Below are 20,747 nucleotides of genomic sequence, written 5' to 3'. Positions count from 1 at the left end.
TCATCACACCGTGCAGAATATATATATATATATAAAGTCATCAAAAAGCTCGAGCTGAAACAAAAGTTATCATACAATTAAATTTCTGTACCTGATCGTAATTGCAACACCAACTGCTGAGGTTGGATCTGAGTAATATCTTCTGGCTGGAGCTTCTCCGCTGTTCCTTTGCTACGGTTGGTTACATTTTTATTTTTCTTTATATCTTTGGAGCCTCTGGGATTTTCTATGTCATCTGGATGGCAACCTTTCTTTTTTAAAGCTTCTAAATCATCACACCGTGCAGAAGTAGGCATTCCTTCTTGTAAAAATGTCTAAGTGACACACAAAATATAGGTATAAATAATAAGTATAATGGTCAAACATTCTGCATAATCATAATTGCATATGTGCAATTAAAATGCAAAAATCAAGTGATACAACTAATGTACTTCATTTCTGGTTTTTAAACAAAACACTCCCTTCACCCGAATCATATGCTCTTGTTTAAAAACAAATGAACTCATTCTCTAGAAGAGTAATTCCTTTATAATTACTATATTACTAGTAATGTATTACTTGAGTAATACTTAGGACTGACCTAAGTGTACATTTTATCACCTTCAAAGTATCTAAATCAAAGAAATCTCTTCAGTGAAAATCACATATTCAGCATGCGTAATGGCCACTAATAAGTAATGTATTTACCCAAATACTGGACAAATATTTTTCCCCCAAAATTTCCCTTAAGAAGTCCTATGTAAGTCCCTCATATTATGTAGCATTCTCCTCACGTTATTTTGAACAACTCAATGTTTAGGGAAAACGTATTAGCCTGAAGGTGTCTCAATGAATGATGCAATTTTTAAAAAAGGAGACTGAGAAATTTCATACATAGTAAGTATACCTGGAGACATGAAAAAATTTCAAGTATTGGCTATTAAACAGGGCTTTTAAAATTCATTTTGAAAAACAATAATCACAGTGGTGATTACATGACAATACAAAACAATAATCACCGTAAAATCTGATCACATGACAAGGTCATGCATATATTTCCATAGGGTGCATTTTAAAAATATAAAAATAAAAAAGGTCTGCATGGTATATAAATGCTACTTGTGGCCAGAGGTAAAATTTCCAGTAGTGACATGATTTCAAAATGTTTATACCTCCAACAACTTAGATGGAAATAAAAATTTTATCAGATGACTGAAGAAGTATCTTAGTGAAAGCGAAAACACTGCTGTTAAGATGTATGTAAATCTTTGAATAAAAGTTTTTCATGAAATGTGAGAGTGGAGAAAAACAATGACATTAGTGTGTGGGTATGTGTCACTTTAAAATGTGTACCTATAATAACCAATTATTATAACAGACATTTGAGTATTTCACATATACTCCTAAAAATTGTATACGTAGTTATTTTAAGCCAAAGATTTCTTTCTTTTTTTTTTTTTAAACCTTGACGTTGGGAAAATGAGGAAACGCCTTTTCTTTCAGGGCACTTTATGTTCAATTTTATATGGTATTTGTTTCATGGTGTTGCATAAGTGAGGATATTTAAATACAAAGAATACACAATGATTTTAATCAGTTATTTTTAAGGGAAACATAACACTAATGAGAGCATTTATGTAATTAGGAAAACAACTGGAAGCAAATACAAAAGGTCAGATAGTTCAAAGCTGAACTACTTTTACGTATCATCAAACCTAAAATACTACCAAAGCACAGGAGCCTAGCATGGAAACTTTAAGTTGGTAACTCAAACAAAATTTCACTAAACACATTGCAAAATCATGCCACAAATTTCAATGGCTAAACTATTTAAAGTACAGTTTGGCAAGTAAGCCCTGCCTGAGACAAACTGAATTCCAGAATACCATTTTTAGGAGAACAGAAAGTATCACTAGAAAAATTCTGAAGTAACAAAACCCTCTGATTTTGTCTTTCATATGGTCAAACCATACGAAATATCTGTATTTAACCAGTTTAGTCACACCTACAAAACAGACAGCTGAAATGTGCAGAATCAGATGCCTGAGTAAAAACAAACAGGAAACCTTTGACCTTCTGACATTATTCACTCTATGAATAAATTATATATCCTCAAATGACTTCCCTGTACTTCCTGTTCTGACATTCATCCACACATTTATTCATTTAACATTTAGTAGGCTTTGTGAAAGGTATCAAGTTAAGCAATGTACACAGATGACAAAAGTGAACAAAATTTAAACCCTAACCTCAATGGGTTTTTATTGGGATACAAATCAATTCTATAGTAGTTCTAACTCAAATATAATTAGGAAGGTTAGCTTATACCTCTCCTGCCAAAAAAGAGAAAAATCTAAAACAGTCAAATTAAATGGCTAAGGATTTGGGGGAAGCTATTCAATAGAAATATAATGCATGCCACAAAGGTGAGCTATATATGTATTTTAAAATTATCTAGTAGCCACACTAAAAGAAAAAAAATAAAAAGAAACAGGAAATTAATTTTAACAATATATACAAAATATTACCTTTTCAACATTATTAATGATTTTTTTTTCTAATCATTTAAGTCTTCAAAATTTGGGATGTATCTGAAGCTTATAGCAATTCTCAATTTGGACCAATGTGGAGCATGTTTCAAGCTCTCAACAGCTACATGGGCCTAGCGGCTACTGTATTAAACAACACACCTCTAGACCATCACATAGTATTAGACACAGAGTTGATACTTATTCAATAAACATTGATTTAAGTGAAAATTCATATCTAACATTTCCAAAGGATACAATATTGGGTCACAGTAAATGACTACAGAGTAAATGGAAAGGCCCTGAGCAATTCTACTTACTGAATTTGTACACCATCCACAATTTGGCCCTGCTTGTATACATTCTCCACATGATTTGGCATTTGCTTTTAAACATCTATTTTCATCTGTCAGAACAAAGAATAGACAACTTTACTTGAAGTTTAAGAGAGAAAATAATGGAAAATGAATACAATGACAAATAATACAACACATATAAACCTTAAATAGGAATAACACAAGATACAATGTCATATATTGTTACATGTTATGTATCATAAATATAATTACATTACATAACATATAATAATTGTTAACCACACTAATCCAGACCTACCCCAAAGAGGTGATGTTAGATTACCTTGGTATAGAGACCCATGAATAGACAGTTAGCTTTCTTGTCTTCTAACAGCAAAGACTACATACCAGTAATCTATACATTCATCCTTTTCTTCAAAGGCATAATTTCAGGATCTATTATGTTGGATGGTCATCTTAACTATCAGGAGTTTTCTTACAACTGGGTAAAATACTATTTCTTTTCATTTAGCTCATATTACCACACCCATACCCACAAAAGCATCTGCAAAAGCTTTCCCTTCATGTTTAGTATGTTAAATACTTGAAAATCCCATATTCATCCAGTCCATAATCCCATGATTTTTCAGGCTCTCTGTTCAAAGTATGTCTCACGTTTCTTTGAATCCACCTAAGGATCAGCATGCCTTTCATGTGGTGAGCACTAACATGGACTGTCTCCGAAGTGTCTTCTCCGATTATAAATCTAACATATATTCATAATAGAAAATTTGGAAAATACATAAAAGCATAAAGAACAAACTCAAAATCACCCATAACCCACTAAGACATAACTACAGTTAATATTTTTGTATATTGCTTTCCAGTCTTTTTTCTATGTAGATAGATAAAAAAATAGCAAGTATGCATACAGACATTATTTAAATAGAGAATATACATTTTGCATACTACTTTTTATACTTTACCCTAATTCTATACTTTATCCACATCCTTTAAAAATATGGCTAAATTAATGATATTTTATTATATTAATATGACCTACTTAATGTTGGACAAATTTAGATTGTTTTCAATTGCATGTGTGCAAAGTTTCCACACACTTGCTCACATATACACACGAACCCTCCAAATACATGTACATGTATGTGCGTATATATGCACCCATTCTGAGGACCAGTCTCACAATGTAAAACTCTGATCATTTCCTTAGCACAAACTAAAAAAGAAAATACTGAGTGGGAGAGTATTCATGTTTTTAATATTCTCAGTATATACTAATTTCTATCCAGAAGTAATATTCAAATTTATAATCTACAAGCAGTATACAAATACCATTTTCACCAGACCTTTGACAAACACCAAGTACTTTTTTAATATAAAAAATCTTTTACTCATTTAACGCATATAAATTAGAGTATCAATTCTACTGTCAGTTATTTAAGGTTTCATTTTTATCATATTTTACTGGTCATTTCTTTCGTACATTTTCTGTTTATATCTTTGCAAATTTTTCTTCTATCATGTTCATCTGTTTTTACTGGATCTCAACACATGAATTAAACCTTCGTTTAGTTTCTCATCTTGTTGATGGTGTTCTGACATCCAGACACTTTGGGTTTTTATGTTGTTGTTGGTTTTAGGTAATCAACTGTATCAATAATTTCCTTGAAGGTTTTTCTTCATTTTTCCATGTAGTAAGTCCTTCCTGTTCTAAGATCAAATAATTGTTCTATGCAATGTATTTTCTGAGATCTGGAGAAGAGAACTGCACATCCATTATTGCGGATGTGGATGCACCATGGTTTGTAAGAGGATTAAATATATTTTTTGCTTTATGTTTCATTCCTCTTCTAGAGAATGCCAACATTTTGCGATACTTTTTGATCAAGAGTAAGAACATCTTCTAGAAAGGTGGTTATTCCTGGTTTCATTTTTTTAGATAGTAATCATTTATTCATAATCCAGCATTCTACACATTCACTTTATTTTCTTCTAAATGTATCAGACACCTTCGTTTTCTCTATGCTCACTTAAACACTCTATTACAGTCTTAAAAGACCTTGCTGTGGTGTTCTGCATTCCTATCACTTCAGCATTTCCTTAGCCAAGCCACCCTGTCACTGTTCTGGAAGGCAGCAGTGAGGGTCTGGATGATGAAGGGTCTCGCAGGCCACTCTAAGAACCTTTACCCCGAGTGAGATGCGGCCCTTGCACGGCTTTTAGAAGGAGCAGCATGATGTGGTGTAGATTTGCTCAAGAATCTAATTGGTCAAAAAGTAACACAAGACACTGAAATGAAAAGACAACTAGAAAACTTTTTTTTTTTTTACTTACCGGCTTGGCCAAACACACAGCAAATTGAACTGATCAGCCCAATCCAGAAAATCAGTTGTAAATTCATCTGAAATATAAAATGTACATTGCTAAATATTAAGAAAATAACAAAGAAAGATAATACGTGAAACACAAAACATTCCCACTCACCTTATCTTCTGTTGATTTTATAAACATAATCCCTCTCAAACCATTTCTTCTCCAATCCCTTTTACCCTCCTCCTCCCCTTCCCAGTTACCTCACCCGTCACTTGCATTAAAATAACGTCCATACTGGATCCCCAGAATCCATTCTCACCCTCCTCCGTATAAAATATATTTTAACATCTAATTAATAATGCTCAACAAAGTGTCAAGTATTCCCAAACACCACAGAAGCCGTTAACAGTCTTTGTTCCATGGCATCTCTACGTCTATTACCTCCTGTGGCTCCTAGAGGGCCACAGAGCCATATCCAGATGCTTCAGTTACCTCAATACTGCAGGTCAGTTTGGAGTGAACTTGTCAAAATCCAGATGGCTCACCTCCTTGCTTACAACTTTTCAATAATGTCTACTTCTCCTCAGACCAAGACCAACATCCTGCACAAGGCCTAACTTAATTTTTAAGGTTGAGCTCCTGTAATTAGTTATGTTTTTAATAAAATAACTTCTATGCATGGGATTTGTAAAATATTTAGTTCAATTTCCTGTCATTTCTAGATCTACGAAGGAAGGAAGGAAGGAAGGAAGGAAGGAAGGAAGGAAGGAAGGAAGGAAGGAAGAAAAAGTACAGGAAGGGAGACTAAAAAGACCTGACAGGGGTTTGAGTGTCAAGAAAAATTAAGTAATCTCCCATATATTATTCAGAATTACCCCAACCTGCACCCATCAGGTATAGGACAATTTTCCGTGAATCCGTTTTCACAATATTGATCTATACTTTAGCAGAGTTGGTCAAAGACGGCTCCAGCCACAGCTCACTAACCTTCTCCTTTAACTGTTTACTGCTCTTGGACTAGCAGCCAATTGTGTATGAATATCTGCCTTTCCCACAAGAATACAAAAAAACAAACAAAAACAAATACGGCAAAGTCCCAAAAAGTTAGCTTTACTAGTTATCAAAGAAGTATGAATTAAAGCAATATTAGGTAAACTAGCAAGAAAGAAAAAGGGGGGGGGAGTTTTAACCCAATAAAACTATTGCAGATGGCTGAGAGAAACCAGAGATGGCTCTATAAACTGGTATAATTTTTTGGGAAATAATTTAACCTATACCAAAAACCATAAAAAAGTTTCTACCTTCTGACTTAGCAAACTAGCTATTACATATTCATCCTAAGGAAATAGTTAAAAATGTAAAACGTGATACACAGACACAACTCGTTTATTTACAATAGGCAAAAACGCAAACATCCTCTACCCAGTAACAAGGAATCAGCTAACTGCGTCAACCAAATGGACTATTAGAGTCATAAAGGTAAAATGTAGTAACAACAAAAGGTTTTTAGAATAATTTTGGATGCAAAGTACATATTAAGATGACAAATATGTAAAAATGACAGTACATGAACATATAAAGTAACCAAGGAGACCTAGTGATGACAGAAACATATGCGTAATATAAAGACAATGTTGGGGGTGCCAGTCAGTGAAGAATCTGACTGGATTTCAGCTCAGGTCATGATCTTAGGGTCCTGGGATGGAGCCCTGTGTGGGGCTCTGCACTCGGCGGGGAGTCTGCTTGTCCCTCCCCCTGCTCGCGCACACACTAAATCTTTATTAAAAAAAGACAATGGGTTTGTTTTTAAATTGTCACAGTGTTTTCTTCTTTTCACTTTCTTGATAAAAACAATGATGGCAGAGTAACTGTGTGGCATTTTCTTCTTTCTTGGTACATTTCCTTTAGTAAGAAAAAAATATTTCTTAAAAAAAAAACAAAAACCTGGCTTCAAAAGTTTCCATTCTAAGATGCTGGTCCCACAAGTCCCAGAGAGTGCTTCAAAGTTGTGCTCAGAGCACCCCAGATCCCCGCGTCTCTTCTGCTGTTAAATGCAGTTAAGCTCTGTTGGCTTCCCAGAGAAGAGCAGTGAGAGTAACTTACGTAACCACACGCTCTACATTGTGCTCAGAAAAACAAGTCCTGCTATGCGGCGAGCGTACAGTTTTGCTTACACATCACTTATAACTGCATCCAAAAGACTGTAACTGGGGCGCCTGGGTGGTTCAGCTGGTTAAGCAGCTGCCTTCCGCTCGGATCATGGTCCCGGGGTCCTGGGATCGAGTCCCATGTCCAGTTCCCTGATCGGTGGGGAGCCTGCTTCTCCCTCTTCCTCTGCCCCTCACCATGCTGTGCTCTCTCGCTCACTCTCTCTCTCTCAAATAAATAAAATGTTAAAAAAAAAAAGACTGTAACTGTGCAGAGTGTCACAGAAGTGGGACATGCCTACAGTTTGCCTTCTATGGCCTCCCCAATAGGTTTATGTGCAACAAATCCATCAGACTAAAATTCTAAGCAATTCAAATAATGTTATCAATTCCAAAGTTATGACAAAAAGGCCCTGGAACATTAAGACTGTGATGAATGGACCATCTGGGCAGTTTCCACACAAAGTCAACAGAATAAATATTCGTTCCATATATGGGCTGATACGTGTTTCTTCAGGATACTCCTCAGGCTACTTCAAGGACCACTAGACTGCTCTGAAAAACGTTTTAAAATACTACACAATTCAGAGAATCACCATGAAGATAAAGTTATGAGGTAACAGAAACACTGTTTTAAGGCAACCTCACATCCTTAGGCTACCCACCTTTAAAATATGACTTTAAATGCCCTGTCCTTCCCCTTCTGTAAACCCTGACAAGTCAAAGATTAGCCCTCTGAAACTCTCTTGCTCTGGAAGAGCTCCAGACCCAGAAGCAGGCAAAACAGACTTTAGTGTTTAAGAGCAGCTGAGAGAACAGGACAGCAGCTGAGAACAGTTCAAGGACACTTGTCAACTCTCTTGTGACTGGTCAGCGCACTGGCAAGAAACAGAGAGGCACCGTCATTGGCTGGGGACACCTGTAAAAGGCCAGGCTTTCCCTCAGGAAACAGAGAGGCCCCCGGAGACAGAAGACAGCAAAGAAGACTAGAGAGCGGTGAGGACGAGGCTGAGAAGAAACTGGGTTAGCAGCGGCCGAGGAGAGGAGAGCGGGCTGTGTGCAGGACGTGGCACAGAAGACCCAGCAGCCTCTCCGTCAATCCAGACAGTCCTTGAAGGTACTGGACACTCCTCCAGCACGTGGGGGTGGGAAGGAGGACGCACCAAGAGCTTCCACAGCATTTCCTCCTAAGGCAGCTCTTTCCAAGTGTGGTCTAGGCAACATCCGCAGCAGACTTAACCTGGATGCCCACCCGGGCCTAAAACCCACACGCTCACTGGGCAGGGCCTGTGAGTCCCAAGCTAAGGAGTTCCCTACCAAGGGCATTCCTTGCAGAACACTTCATCCTGAGGGGAGGGGCCGGCAGGGAGAGATGCCTCCAGGCATTACCCTGATCCGCTCTTCAAAAGGTTGTCTACACTGTTGGGAGTTGTCTACACTGTTCTCCATTTTATAATCTCCTACTCCCTCTTCAACCGGCTGTTATTGGTGTCCATTTCTTACCATGCATGTGAAACTGCTCTTGCAAAAAAGAACCTTCCAGGCCTTCTCTTACTCTCTGCATTCATTCATTCATTCAAAATTTCCTGACTGCCTACAATAGGTACTTGGGGAGATACATCCATTTACCACCCACAGATTTTACAGGCAGCACTTAATCCATTTCACCATTCTTTCTTAACCCACTCTGTTCCCTCGGGCTTTACTGGTTTCTCCCCCACCTCTCTGGAAGTTCTTCCTCAGCCAACTTTGTCAGGTTTCGTGCCCTATCTGGAGACACAAAAACTGCTGTCTCAAGGAATTTTCCGTTCAGACAAAAAAAGAAATGATTACAATATGATGTGATGGTTTCTGTAATGAAAATAAGGACAAAGTGCACTGAGGACACCAAAATCTGCCTGGCCAAGTTCAGCGGCTTCATGGATTTGGCAAAACAGGCAGGCAGATGGAGAGAAATGTTCCAGGCAAGAGGTTTGTATGTGCAAAGCCGTGGAGTCCTAGCAAGAATTACAGTAACTTCTTTCCAATCTCATTTCTAAACATACATGTTTGGGTGACTCCCCCCTCACCACCCAACTGGGACTGTCTCATTCTATCTGTACAGAAAAAAGATTAGAAAAAATATATCCAGGGGCGCCTGCGTAGTTCAGTCGGTTAGGCGTCTGCCTTCGACTCGGGTTGTGATCCCAGGGTCCTGGAATCAAGTCCCACATCAGGCTCCCTGCTCAGTGGGGAGCCTGCTTCTCCCTCTAACCCCTCCCCTGCTCGTGCTCTCTCACTCCTCTCTGTCAAATAAGTAAATAAAATCTTAAAAAAATATATATATATGTTATTTAGAGTTAAATCTGGTCTGTGGGATGAATGATTATTTTGTCCCTGTAATTTTTTACAATAAGTAAAAATTATTATTATAATCTTAAAATAAATTTTAAAAATCTTAAAATCATAAAGGCCAAAAAGAATCTTAACGTACTTAAGCATTTCTGAGACTTCAAGGCCATCCATGCTCAAAGGGTTTAGATTCTATTCTACATAAAGCAGGGAAATTGGAAAAAAAAAAATGGGGCAAGGTAGCATACGATACATACATGGAAGAAAATCCGTGAGACAGAGGATGAGCGGCAGGGTGAGAGCTACAAAACCAGCACTGCTCTCACTGCTGGGGCTCAGCAAACATCTGAAGGCAGAGCAGCACTGGGCGACGATGAGCAGACACCTGCGGGATTAGGAGGTAGTACAGTGGGGATCCGCTGGTTGCTTGGAAAAGGAATCACCACTTTCAAACAAAGAAGGCAGAAGGAGAATGACGTCAGAGGAGCAAATCACGCCTTTGTTTTAAAACTGTGGAAGGTGAGATGCCTGAGGGACTTCTAACGGGGGAAGACAAGTGACACATCTCAGTCTCAGGAGATAAATCAGGGTTAGAGAGAACGGATTACCCCAGAGTGGCTGCCACAGAGGCAGCAACTGAAACTATGAAAGTAGGAGGCCATGAAGGAAAGACTACTCGGGCAAAGAGGCGAGCTGACGAGGTGAGGACCCAGGAGAGAATAACTGATGGAGCCCAGCGTCCTTGGAGCAGAGAGGACAGCATCCAGTGCACAAGGGAGTGTGCAAGACTCAAGAGAGGTGCTTCTCAGTCAGCTCAGGGCAAGACAGCCTAGGTTTGCTCTGAAAGCAGAGCAAGGACAACTGCAGGGAGAGGAGGAGGTGGGGCTCAAGGGGGGAGGGTACTGAACAGGTGGGGCATTACACAGCAGCGCTCAGGGCTCTGACTTTACAAAGGCACAGCCACTCCTCTCACTCCGAACGACCTGTTCACACCCATCTTTCCTGACGGGTTCCAGGCTCCAAGAAGACAGGGCCTTGGCACGTCTCATTCAACGACAGCAAGCGCCAGAACCACTTGGCACAAAGTCAGTGCTCAAAAATTTTTGCTGAACTATATTAAACTGTATGACATTTTCTCTGACATTACTTGGAAGCCCAGGAAAGAAGAGTTTGTCAGAATTAATGTGCAGATTCCCTTAAAATAGAAAAGTTACTATAGACACCCTAGTAATACCAATTTTCAATTCATTTAGGTATGTACAGCCAACTTAAAGCTAGACGTAAAATGCTTCATGGTCCTGGCTCTCATACATTATGAACCAAGATTAATTTACACATACAAATAAAACTCGGCACCAAAATAATGAGGACTCAGCTATAAGGTAGTCGACCAGATAATCCAGATGTTGGTTGCTTATTACTATAATTATTAGCACAAAAGCACAACATTTTTTACCAATTCTTGTAGCTCAAATAGCTGAGACTACCTCGCCTGGATCGTCAGACTCCCACTGGAAATCACTGAATTAATCCACTGGTTTCTAGGGCAAGTGCGGGTGGGTGGGGAGGAGGCACTGGCCAAGCTCACCAAGAGTTAACACAGAAGAGGACAAAGTCAAAGGACTAGAGATCACGAGAGGCAGGTGAGAAGAAATGGCTCCTGTACACAGGGCAGGGAAGAGCTAGAAAGCAAGGCCAGGTTTAACATTTCAAAGACAGGTAGTCTTGGGTAAAAAGTTCTAAGCAGCGATATGTACAGGTAATTGTTTGAGCCAGAGTTCCTTCCAAAAGCAGAGGCTGAGACAAAAACAGGATTGTAGGCGATTATTATACAAAGGTGACCCCAGGAAAAGACAGAGATACGGAAGACAGTGAACCAAGACAGCCAATTAAGGAGACTTCTTTGCCATGTGGGTGCCTGGGGGCTTGACCTGGCCGAGTGGTTTTGAGAAGTGTACAGAAAGTCTGTCCAGGGGAGGGTCAATGTGGAGAAGTACATTAATTCCAGTCCCCATAGGTAAAAGTTTGCCCCGAGGGGCATTCACTTCCCCGACACTTCCAAGAACTACGGTGCATCTGCCCAGGAGGCTGCAGCAGCTTCTCACCCCACAAGAGAAGTCCCCGGAGGAACCTGAGGCAAGATGCAGTCAGCCAAAAGTGAGTCACAACACTGTTCCCAGCAGCAGTGGCTGGAATCAGAGAAGAGGCCAGGAGGAGGTGCGGAGGACAAAGAGGTCTCTCATACAGTGCTCGAAGGCCACCGGAGCTGAAAAAGTCAGGGAAACTGCCAGACCAGAGAGTGAGAGATATTACCTGCATGTACTCTTGAAGATCCCAATGACGGCAAGAACTGGGGAGGTGATTTAAGGCAGGTGACTTAAGTCAGATATATAATCAAATATAAACAATCTTTGTTTTAAAAATTTAGTATTTAAGATACAAGTAGCTCTTACCCATCTACTACAGATATGTGAAGCTGACTTGTCTTAGGAACTGCCATCTCATCCCTGTAAGTCATTGCTTGGTCTCTATATCGAGCACAGTATCTTACTATTTAATAAAGAAACTAAATATAAAGGTAACTGAAAATATTCTGAGGTATCCAAGAAACGACAACAAAAACAAAACCAGTAAGCTTAAGGAGGGCAAGCAGTGTACAATAACATGAGCACAGAGTTAAGGGCACCCACTTGGAGCCAGAATGCCTGGATGCGAATCTCTGAAGTAACTTAGTTTAAAGGTTTTGATTTTTTTCAATCATAATCATACCAGAAAATTTTGGATTGATCCCCATTAGGGGAGAAACAAGATACAGAAGAAAGGATATGGGTTAGAAATAAAACAACTGTAAACAAGATTAATGCTCATTGTTACAGCCACTCAAGATACTTATTTGGATACAATATCAAAACCCTATTATAGGGGCGCCTGGGTGGCTCACTCGTTAAGCAACTTCCTTCGGCTCAGGTCGTGATCCCAGGGTCTTGGGATCAAGCCCCTCGTCGGGCTCCCTGCTCTGCGGGAAGCCTGCTTCTCCCTCTCCCACTCCCCCTGCTTGTGTTCCCTCCCTTGCTGTGTCTCTCTCTGTCAAATAAATAAAATCTTTTAAAAAAAAAAACCTTATTATACTGTATAACAATGAGTTTAATCAGATGCTATCATATTAGATACCAATTATATTAATAATATAGCTAGACGCGTATTTTAGGTTCCACATCTAAGAAGGATTATTCTACTTAATGTGCTTTCTAACAATTAGATTCCTAACCATTTGTATGTAAAAATAATAAGAGCAGCAAAATCTCAGTGTTTTATATTACTACATTAGACAAAATACAGATATTTCTGAACATGAGGATCACAGACTACCTTAAAAAAAGATCAGGGTGGGAGTTAACATAACTAATAGAAATCAAAATACGGGAGAGTGACTCGTGGCTTCTTCTTTCTAGAGAAAGTAAACCCAGGAGAGGCTAAAAGGAAGGAAACTTCTCTGAGAAGACATTTTACTACTAGAAACGTGAATCCCAGTACTGTGTACCAGTGGGATTTCCTCCATGGACTGCTGCCCACTGAAGACTACAAAAACAGAGGAAGACTGGTACACCTAAGCATACAGCAGGCACAGACAAAAATAACACAACACACTGAGTTTGGAGGATTTAGGGTAATTTGTAACAAAAACTCATCGCATTTTTATTTCAACACTTTCAAAAGACTACAACAATGATGATAATGATAAAAATAATAACAGCTATCTCCTCCAAGTACCTCTACGCGGTTGGGAATGATACTATCTTTGGTTTACAGATGAGGAAAGCAAACCACAGAGAGGTGAAATAACCTTTCCAGGGTCACACAGGCGGAGTGGAAATCACACCGTCTGAATTACATACCAGCTACCACCCGGGCTGCGCTTCATTAAACTATAATTTTTTGAAGGCCTACTCAAGCCATTATTAAAAAAAAAGAACATCCTTCCAGTGTGAGAACAGACTCAAAGAAGAGAAGCGGAATGGATTTATAATGTCCTGTGAGTTTATTTCTTAGTCCTTCAAACTAAGTGGAGGCCAACAAAAGTTAATTTAATTGGCAAATTTTATGAGTGTACCCACAGGTTTTGTGCCTCGAGTTCTACAGAGGCATTTTACCCTAGTATTACTTCTTAGCATATTCAAGTTTATCTAAGGGGTCACAATTCATTCCTTAAACAATAAATCATCTTAAGCACCTCCTCCAAACAAATTCATTTTAGTGGTTAACAGCCTGAATTGTGTGCAGTTTCCATTGTCAAAAATTGTACATAATTATTTTAATCTCCACTCCAAACTCACCTTTATTCACCAAAGTGTAGCCTTATGTCCTATTCAAAACTCCTAAATACACACGTATTTAATATTTTAATCATTGTCACAAGTAACTCATGTGGCATTTCCTTTTACATCTACAGATAAAATCTTTAGAAACTTTTTAAGTACTGTATTTGTAGAAATTGAACAATTATATTTTAGAGAAAAATTACTTTAAAAAAATATGGCGAGTTACATTTATTTCAAATTTTAAAATAAGGTACCGAAAAGTCAACCAGTACCAAAAGAAGTCATCCACAAAAAATTTCTTCCTATCAAATCCTTGCAAAAGGTACATTTTTATTCAACACAACCAATTACATTCAAGTCAGCAAATATTTATTGCAAATCTACTGTGCAGACAAAGCCAGACTAAGTGACAAAGCTGGGATAGGAACCTAGGCCTGATTCAAAAGCTCAAGTTTTCAACAGAAGCAGGTTTCTAATAAGAAAGTTTAAGGGTTTTTAACTTTCAAATACTCTCTTTTAGACAACAGAATTTGCTTCCTTTTTTATGTCATAACACTTTAAAATCTTTTCACCTTAATAGAAAAGATTAGGATACCTACATTGAGGTGTATCATAAATCTCTCCTAAAAATATAATACAGCTGTATTCATCCCAAGTCTGTCCCACCATCATTATTTTCTGTATCTGCCTTTAAAAGGGAAAAAATAGTCCTATAAAAGAATATTTAAAAATCAATATAGAGTATAAAAACAACACAGAGCCAAACTGAAAGCCTCAGAGAATTTACATGCAGCTCTTCCCACTTCTCCCCATACAGAAGGCAATCAGATGGGGGAGCCCAAATGGAAGGTGCTCAGAAATCCCACTGATCTCTATTCCATCAAATTTGAGGGTGAGAGGGCGCCTGGGTGGCTCAGTTGGTTAAGCGACTGCCTTCGGCTCAGGTCATGATCCTGGAGTCCCCAGATCAAGTCCCGCATCGGGCTCCCTGCTCAGCAGGGAGTCTGCTTCTCCCTCTGACCCTCCCCCCTCTCATGTGCTCTCTCTCTCTCTCATTCTCTCTGTCTCAAATAAATAAATAAAATCTTTAAAAAAAAAATTTGAGGGTGAGAGTAGGGGGATGCATTCCTCTGGGGCAAGAGCATCTTTTCCCTACAGGAAGAACAAAAGTAAAGCTCAACATTTTATTTCCCTCTCTCTGGCAGGAAGAGGTATTTGCTGGTGACCATGAAGGTGTTTATGACCCAAATAAGAAGGCAGAATTAATGATTAACAAAACTTAGCAGAAAGGATGAAGAAGAAAGAAAAAAACAAGAGGAAATAAAGAGAAGAGGCTAAGTACTCCAAGGCAAAGACACAACTAACACTTCACTAGAAGTTCTTTTCCACCTACTGTGGATAAACAGAACAGTAGTCTGAACTAGAAATCTTTCTACAATTCACTACTCCCGCCCAGAAGAAAAAAAACGTGCTTTTTATGAGCACCGACTCTTTCTTACCCAATGGTGACATCCACCTGAAGCTAATGAGCTCTAACAGCAAAGGGTAGGCTGCTCCAAACCTACAGGCTCATGACACAATTTGAAATCTGAGAACAGCTCATAACAGGGCTAGATACTTTAAGAAAATAACAATAACAGACTGCAGCAAAATTCATCACTAGGAACTGGTCTACCCACCTTCTCCAAGGAAATGTGAATATGGAAGATCAATCACCGTCACCCACCACCCAGCCCACAAGTGCACAGGAAAGATAAAGAAAGGATATGCTGCATGATGGCACATAAAAAGCCTCAAAGATAAATCGGTTGGTGTCGGGGGGGGGGGCATGGAACTTAATCAGGAAAAACTCTTCTACAGAAGAAAAAGTGAAAGGAAGTGAAGAGTTTTCTCTGAAAATAGGAGAATTCATTATGCTCTTGAAGGAATTTAGAAAATCTCAAATAGGTCTCACAGTGATCAATCAAAAATAAGACCACAAAACTAGAGGAAAAGCGTACAAAACTCAGGGAGGAAATTTAAGTCGAAATCCTTTATAGAACTCACAAATACAAGGAATAGGATCAACACGACACAAAGAGCATGCTTGAGAAAAACCACACAGGATTCAAAATAATTCAGGCCAATTAAAAACATGATGGAGCCAACAGCAATCTAGTAAATGGGTAACTGGTATACTACCTCCACCCCTCAAAAAGGAGAGCCTATGTGAAAATGGAAAAAAAAAAAAGAATTGGGAGCTTTCAGGATGGTGAACTGTGGAGATTCAGGGAGAGTGGCACTTCCAGAGGCGGCCCTATGCATCTCCTCCATCTGGCTGCTTATGAATTATATCCTTTTATATCCTGCTAACCTGGTTAAAAAAAAAAAGCATTAAACTAAAAAGATCAGTGAGCGGGCATGTAATAAACTCAAGTCTGAAGAAGGACAGACTTAAAATACAAACAGAAGACACCTGAAACAAAACTATCAAGTCATAATATTAAAGGCTGATCCAAAATGAGAATGGTAAGTTGCCTGAAATTAATTCTTCCAAGCTCCTCCTTGCATTCAAAAGAAAGGACAGTACCTAGCAACTAGTTTTTTCAAACCAGCCTAGTGAGCTGTTCCTTCTCTACACCTGCTATGGCTATAGATTTTGCCCTTCCCTGAAAGGAGAAAAGAATAGGTTAGTAACAGTTTTGTTTGAGAAATTTTACTCTGGGGCAAGTTTACAAAGATAATTGTAAATGGAAGCTAGCAAAAAATGTTAACCACCCTGATAATGGTATCAATAAGCACTTGAAAACAACATCTGTTCTACATTATTTTAATTAAGAAGAATTGTAAATTATGTTCCCAGATTGTGTAATTTTTATCTACTTTTAGGTGGATCATTCCAAAATTCTCACTTGATCAAAAGTTTAATAACTTTGACCATACCTTTTGCTACAGCTCCTCTCTGCCCTGTAATGGAGTCAAACAAGCACAGTGCTAGGTATATTTTAAATACATAACAAATGTTTTAAAAACTAAACACAGGGAGAAACAAATTTCTCATTGTACTCAGCACTAAGCTGGGAATAATGTCTACCTCAGACTTGTTGCAAAAGTAAAATATGGTCATCAATGTAAAGGCTCTTGGCAACACATATTTTATGGTGATCTGTAGATCACATTTTACTTAATTACTGAATTTTCTTCCTGCTCTCCAACTCATTCACTAGTCACAGGCTTCCAACCGTAAGAACCGAAGTGACTACTTAATAAGCAGCTTTCAATCATTTTATACCCATGCTTCTTTAACGAGTACAAATCCATTCCCTGTTGTGTGTTTTTTGGTTTTTTTCCTAATATAATGCATGTACTTTTTCAAACTACAACCTCCTCCTCCAACAATCAAATACGAACTACCATGACCCCTTCTGAGAAGCACTGAAATCATAGTATGAAATAAATCATACATGAACTATAAAATGTTGGAGAGCCAATAAATTACTATTCTGAGTTTCACAAAGAGTAAGAAAGCTTAATTACTGATATATTCACTCAGTAAACATTTATACACTGAAATGTGACTTCCATACTTCAAATGGTACATTCCCAATAAACTTTTCATGTAAATACTTTCTTCATCCACTGAAGCTACATTCCCTACAGTAAAATAAAATGCTAACTTTTCTTTCTTTTTTTCTTTTTCTTTTTTTTTTGGCCTTCACTGGCTCTTCATCTCTTCACCAACCACAAAAAGCAGAATTAACTACTCCTTTCTTTATGGTCCTAAAACATATTCTTAAGTGTCTAGCATAGTAAATGACAAACCTTCAGTTTCAGTGCTGCTTAGTAATATTATTTTATTCAAACTCCTATGGTAACTAACTGTACTCATGTCTGTGAACCACACCAGACAAGAGGGAGGACAAAATCCAGGCCTTCCACAGATACTCGTGCGCGCACACGTGCGCTTGCACACACACACGCAGAGTAGTCAAACAGTATTTGCCAAATTAGACTGAATTCTGCCTTCTACTTATACTGTCCATCTATCATCTGTATCTTTGTTCATACCATTCCAGGCTCCTTTATAATGCATTCCAAAACCCTCAAGCCAATGCTCATCTTTTTCTCAAAATCTACAGAAAATTATCTGGTATAGCACATAGCGTAAAATATTCTTTGGTATTTGTTATGTTTCCCTAGATTAAACACAACTTGTCCTAACTAGACAACACACTCAACAGCAAAGTCCACGTCAACCGCTTGATCTACACCCACTGAGCACAGCATTTTTCAGGTAACTGGCACTCAATACACTGATGGAGTAAAATGAAACATACAACAGAGTTACATCTGTCAAAGAGCTTACAATAATAGATTTGGCTGGTCAACACTGGCAGGTTTTCTTAAAGCAATAATTTGGCACAGCACCCATCCTCTGGTGATGACACAAGAAAATGGTTGCTCATGGGAGAAGAGCTGCCCTCCACACTGCCTAGGTTGAGCAGTAGCTATCCTTCAACTCACAGAATGACAGAATGAGGGAAACATACAGACCACTTCTTGATGGTGTAGCTGCAGAAACCAAAGCCCTGGAAAGTGAAGTATTCCAGCAAAGGTCACAGAGGAATTCAGTGGCACACCTTACGCTGAAGCCCAGGTTTACCACCTCCCAATCACAACTGCGCTTCTAGTGAAGAGTCTAAAATGACTAGTCAGTCTTTTTGTCTTTACCTCAAACATGTCAATCACAGGAAAAACTCCTGAAGACCCAAGTCATTCACTAAATTAGGAATTAGGAATTCAGAGAAGAAACGGCAGGAAATGCTTCCCTGGATTCCTTTTCCTCCACCCAGCCCTAGACTGTTTATAAGCGTTCCCAGGCTTTCTGCCTGGCCCCTCTTCACTCTGCATACTCTCCTTTGGTGTTCTCAGCGGCAGCCCATAGCTTCAACTAGCACTTAGAGACTTAAGAATTCCAGAATCTGAATCTCCCAACCAGACTTCTTGTTCTGAGCTCCTAATCTGTGTATTCAACTGAGCTCTCAGACATCTCTACCAATGCCAGTTTTAAAAACACTCAGTGTTATCAATTCATCATTTCCCCTCCCTCGAGTCAACCAATACCACCCCCTTGTGATCATGCTGCCTGCCCTGGGAAATGACACCACCTAATCAGAAACCTGTGTCACTCTGGGTTTCTTTCAAAACCTCTCTTACTTTAGACCCCAGGTCTCATCAAAATACAAAGTAGTGCTTGTATCCAGACCCAAAGCATCCCCTATACCAATGATCTCCAAAGCTTTTTGATCACTCACTTTTATTACTGAAAAGATTTTTGAGTTAACATATACCCAAATATGTATTTATTTATAAAATAAAAGACATGTACTCCTATAGCAATATAGTAAGATATGAAAAATAATAAAAATTTTAAACTTTAAAGTTAAAGAATATATATGTATATGCGTGTGGATATATATATATGTATATGTGTATGTATATATAATATTAAGCCTCATATTTTCTTCCTTTACTCCTAAGAGTCATTTATACATCCCTGGGGTCCAGGAACCTGCACTTTGGAGATGTGTAATGACACTAGTCCAGTAAGTAAAACACATACATATACATCTATATGGGTGTATGTATGTGTTTATTTAGGTATGTAGTATGGATATTCGAAGCCATTTCTTTTTCCTCACACACATATTTCAAGATGATATACACAATTTAGCATATTGCTAAATATAGCTAACCTTACCATCAAAGACCACAAACCAAAAATAAAGTTTAAAGGTAGCTGACTTCCAAAAACCCACTCTATATTATTTTATAAGCATAACTCTAAGTCTTACAATTAGCCATCTCTGAAAAGAAGAGAAATTCATAAGAGTATAGTTTGACTCCTTTTGCACACGGCTCCTGAGGAAGAGATACCACATTTTTTTCACCTGCCCACTGAAATATTCTAAGGTTGCTAACATTCTGGGTTTTGCGGGCTGCACCTCCTTGAAACCAAGTACATGCCGTAATATTTTTCAGCTTCCTACATCAATAGATACTATCACTTCAGGATCCTCAGGACAGATGCACTCTTCTTTACTCTTACCTTGTTAACCCATCCCCCTTCCCCAAGACTCTCACTACAACAAAAAAGGAAAAATATCCCAAAATATATAACCAAAGTTAGAACAGACCTGCTAATACAAGAAATATTTACATACTTGCACGATACAATCCTCTAGGATTCTAACCCACAACCTGATGCATCCTAACTTTCCATGCAGAGTGGGGAAATCTTCTAAAATTTAACAAGAGTCCATATAAATCCTCTGATACATTCAGCTTGTTACACATTCAGAAACTGAAAATCTCAGAACTCTGAAGTTCTGCAACTTTCAACAGGCCGGAGATGTTTCATCTCATCATTCCAGCAGTATAGTTAAGAGCAGACCAGTGCACCAACCGAATATTAAAGAAAAATATTTTCCTGAGGTAGACTATTATACTACTCCCGCCCCCATGTCATAAGCCACAATTTATTTGGCAAGAATCCGAACAATAAAGCCATTATGTGGCAAGCATTCCATTAAAACTAGCACATTAAACTGATTAATTCTATTACAAAGTGACCAGATGTCCCCAGAGAAGCTCCTGGAGTTAGGAGTTTATCGATAACAATACAGAACTCCATATTCATTCAGTGATGGAAATTTGGGCCAGATTTTAATTCTACTGACCAGAAAGTTAAAAAAAAAAGCCACGTAATTGTTAAAATTACTAAATCTAGCAATTTTAAATATTGTTGATTCCATACTTTTTCATGTACAGATT

General features: G+C 38.4%; 1 protein-coding gene across 2 annotated transcripts in view; it reads right to left on the bottom strand.

The window, feature by feature from the left end:
- ITGB1 (integrin subunit beta 1) overlaps positions 1 to 20,747 on the bottom strand; it is a 44,914-nt gene that overhangs the window by 21,816 nt on the left and 2,351 nt on the right. For both annotated transcript variants that reach the window (XM_073885516.1, XM_025885834.2), the window contains exons 2-4: positions 5,159 to 5,225; positions 2,828 to 2,913; positions 92 to 314 (exon numbers count right to left, since the gene is read on the bottom strand). In XM_073885516.1, coding sequence (XP_073741617.1) covers positions 92 to 314; positions 2,828 to 2,913; positions 5,159 to 5,225 — 376 coding nt within the window. The remainder of the gene's footprint in view (positions 1 to 91; positions 315 to 2,827; positions 2,914 to 5,158; positions 5,226 to 20,747) is intronic.

This window comes from Callorhinus ursinus, unplaced genomic scaffold (genome assembly GCF_003265705.2).
Source record: "Callorhinus ursinus isolate GAN/ISIS: 27379988/994484 unplaced genomic scaffold, GSC_fseal_2.0 scaffold62, whole genome shotgun sequence".
NCBI classification, from domain to species: Eukaryota; Metazoa; Chordata; class Mammalia; order Carnivora; family Otariidae; genus Callorhinus; species Callorhinus ursinus.
Note: the sequence above shows the minus strand (reverse complement) of the source record. Positions and strands in the feature narration are given on the sequence as shown.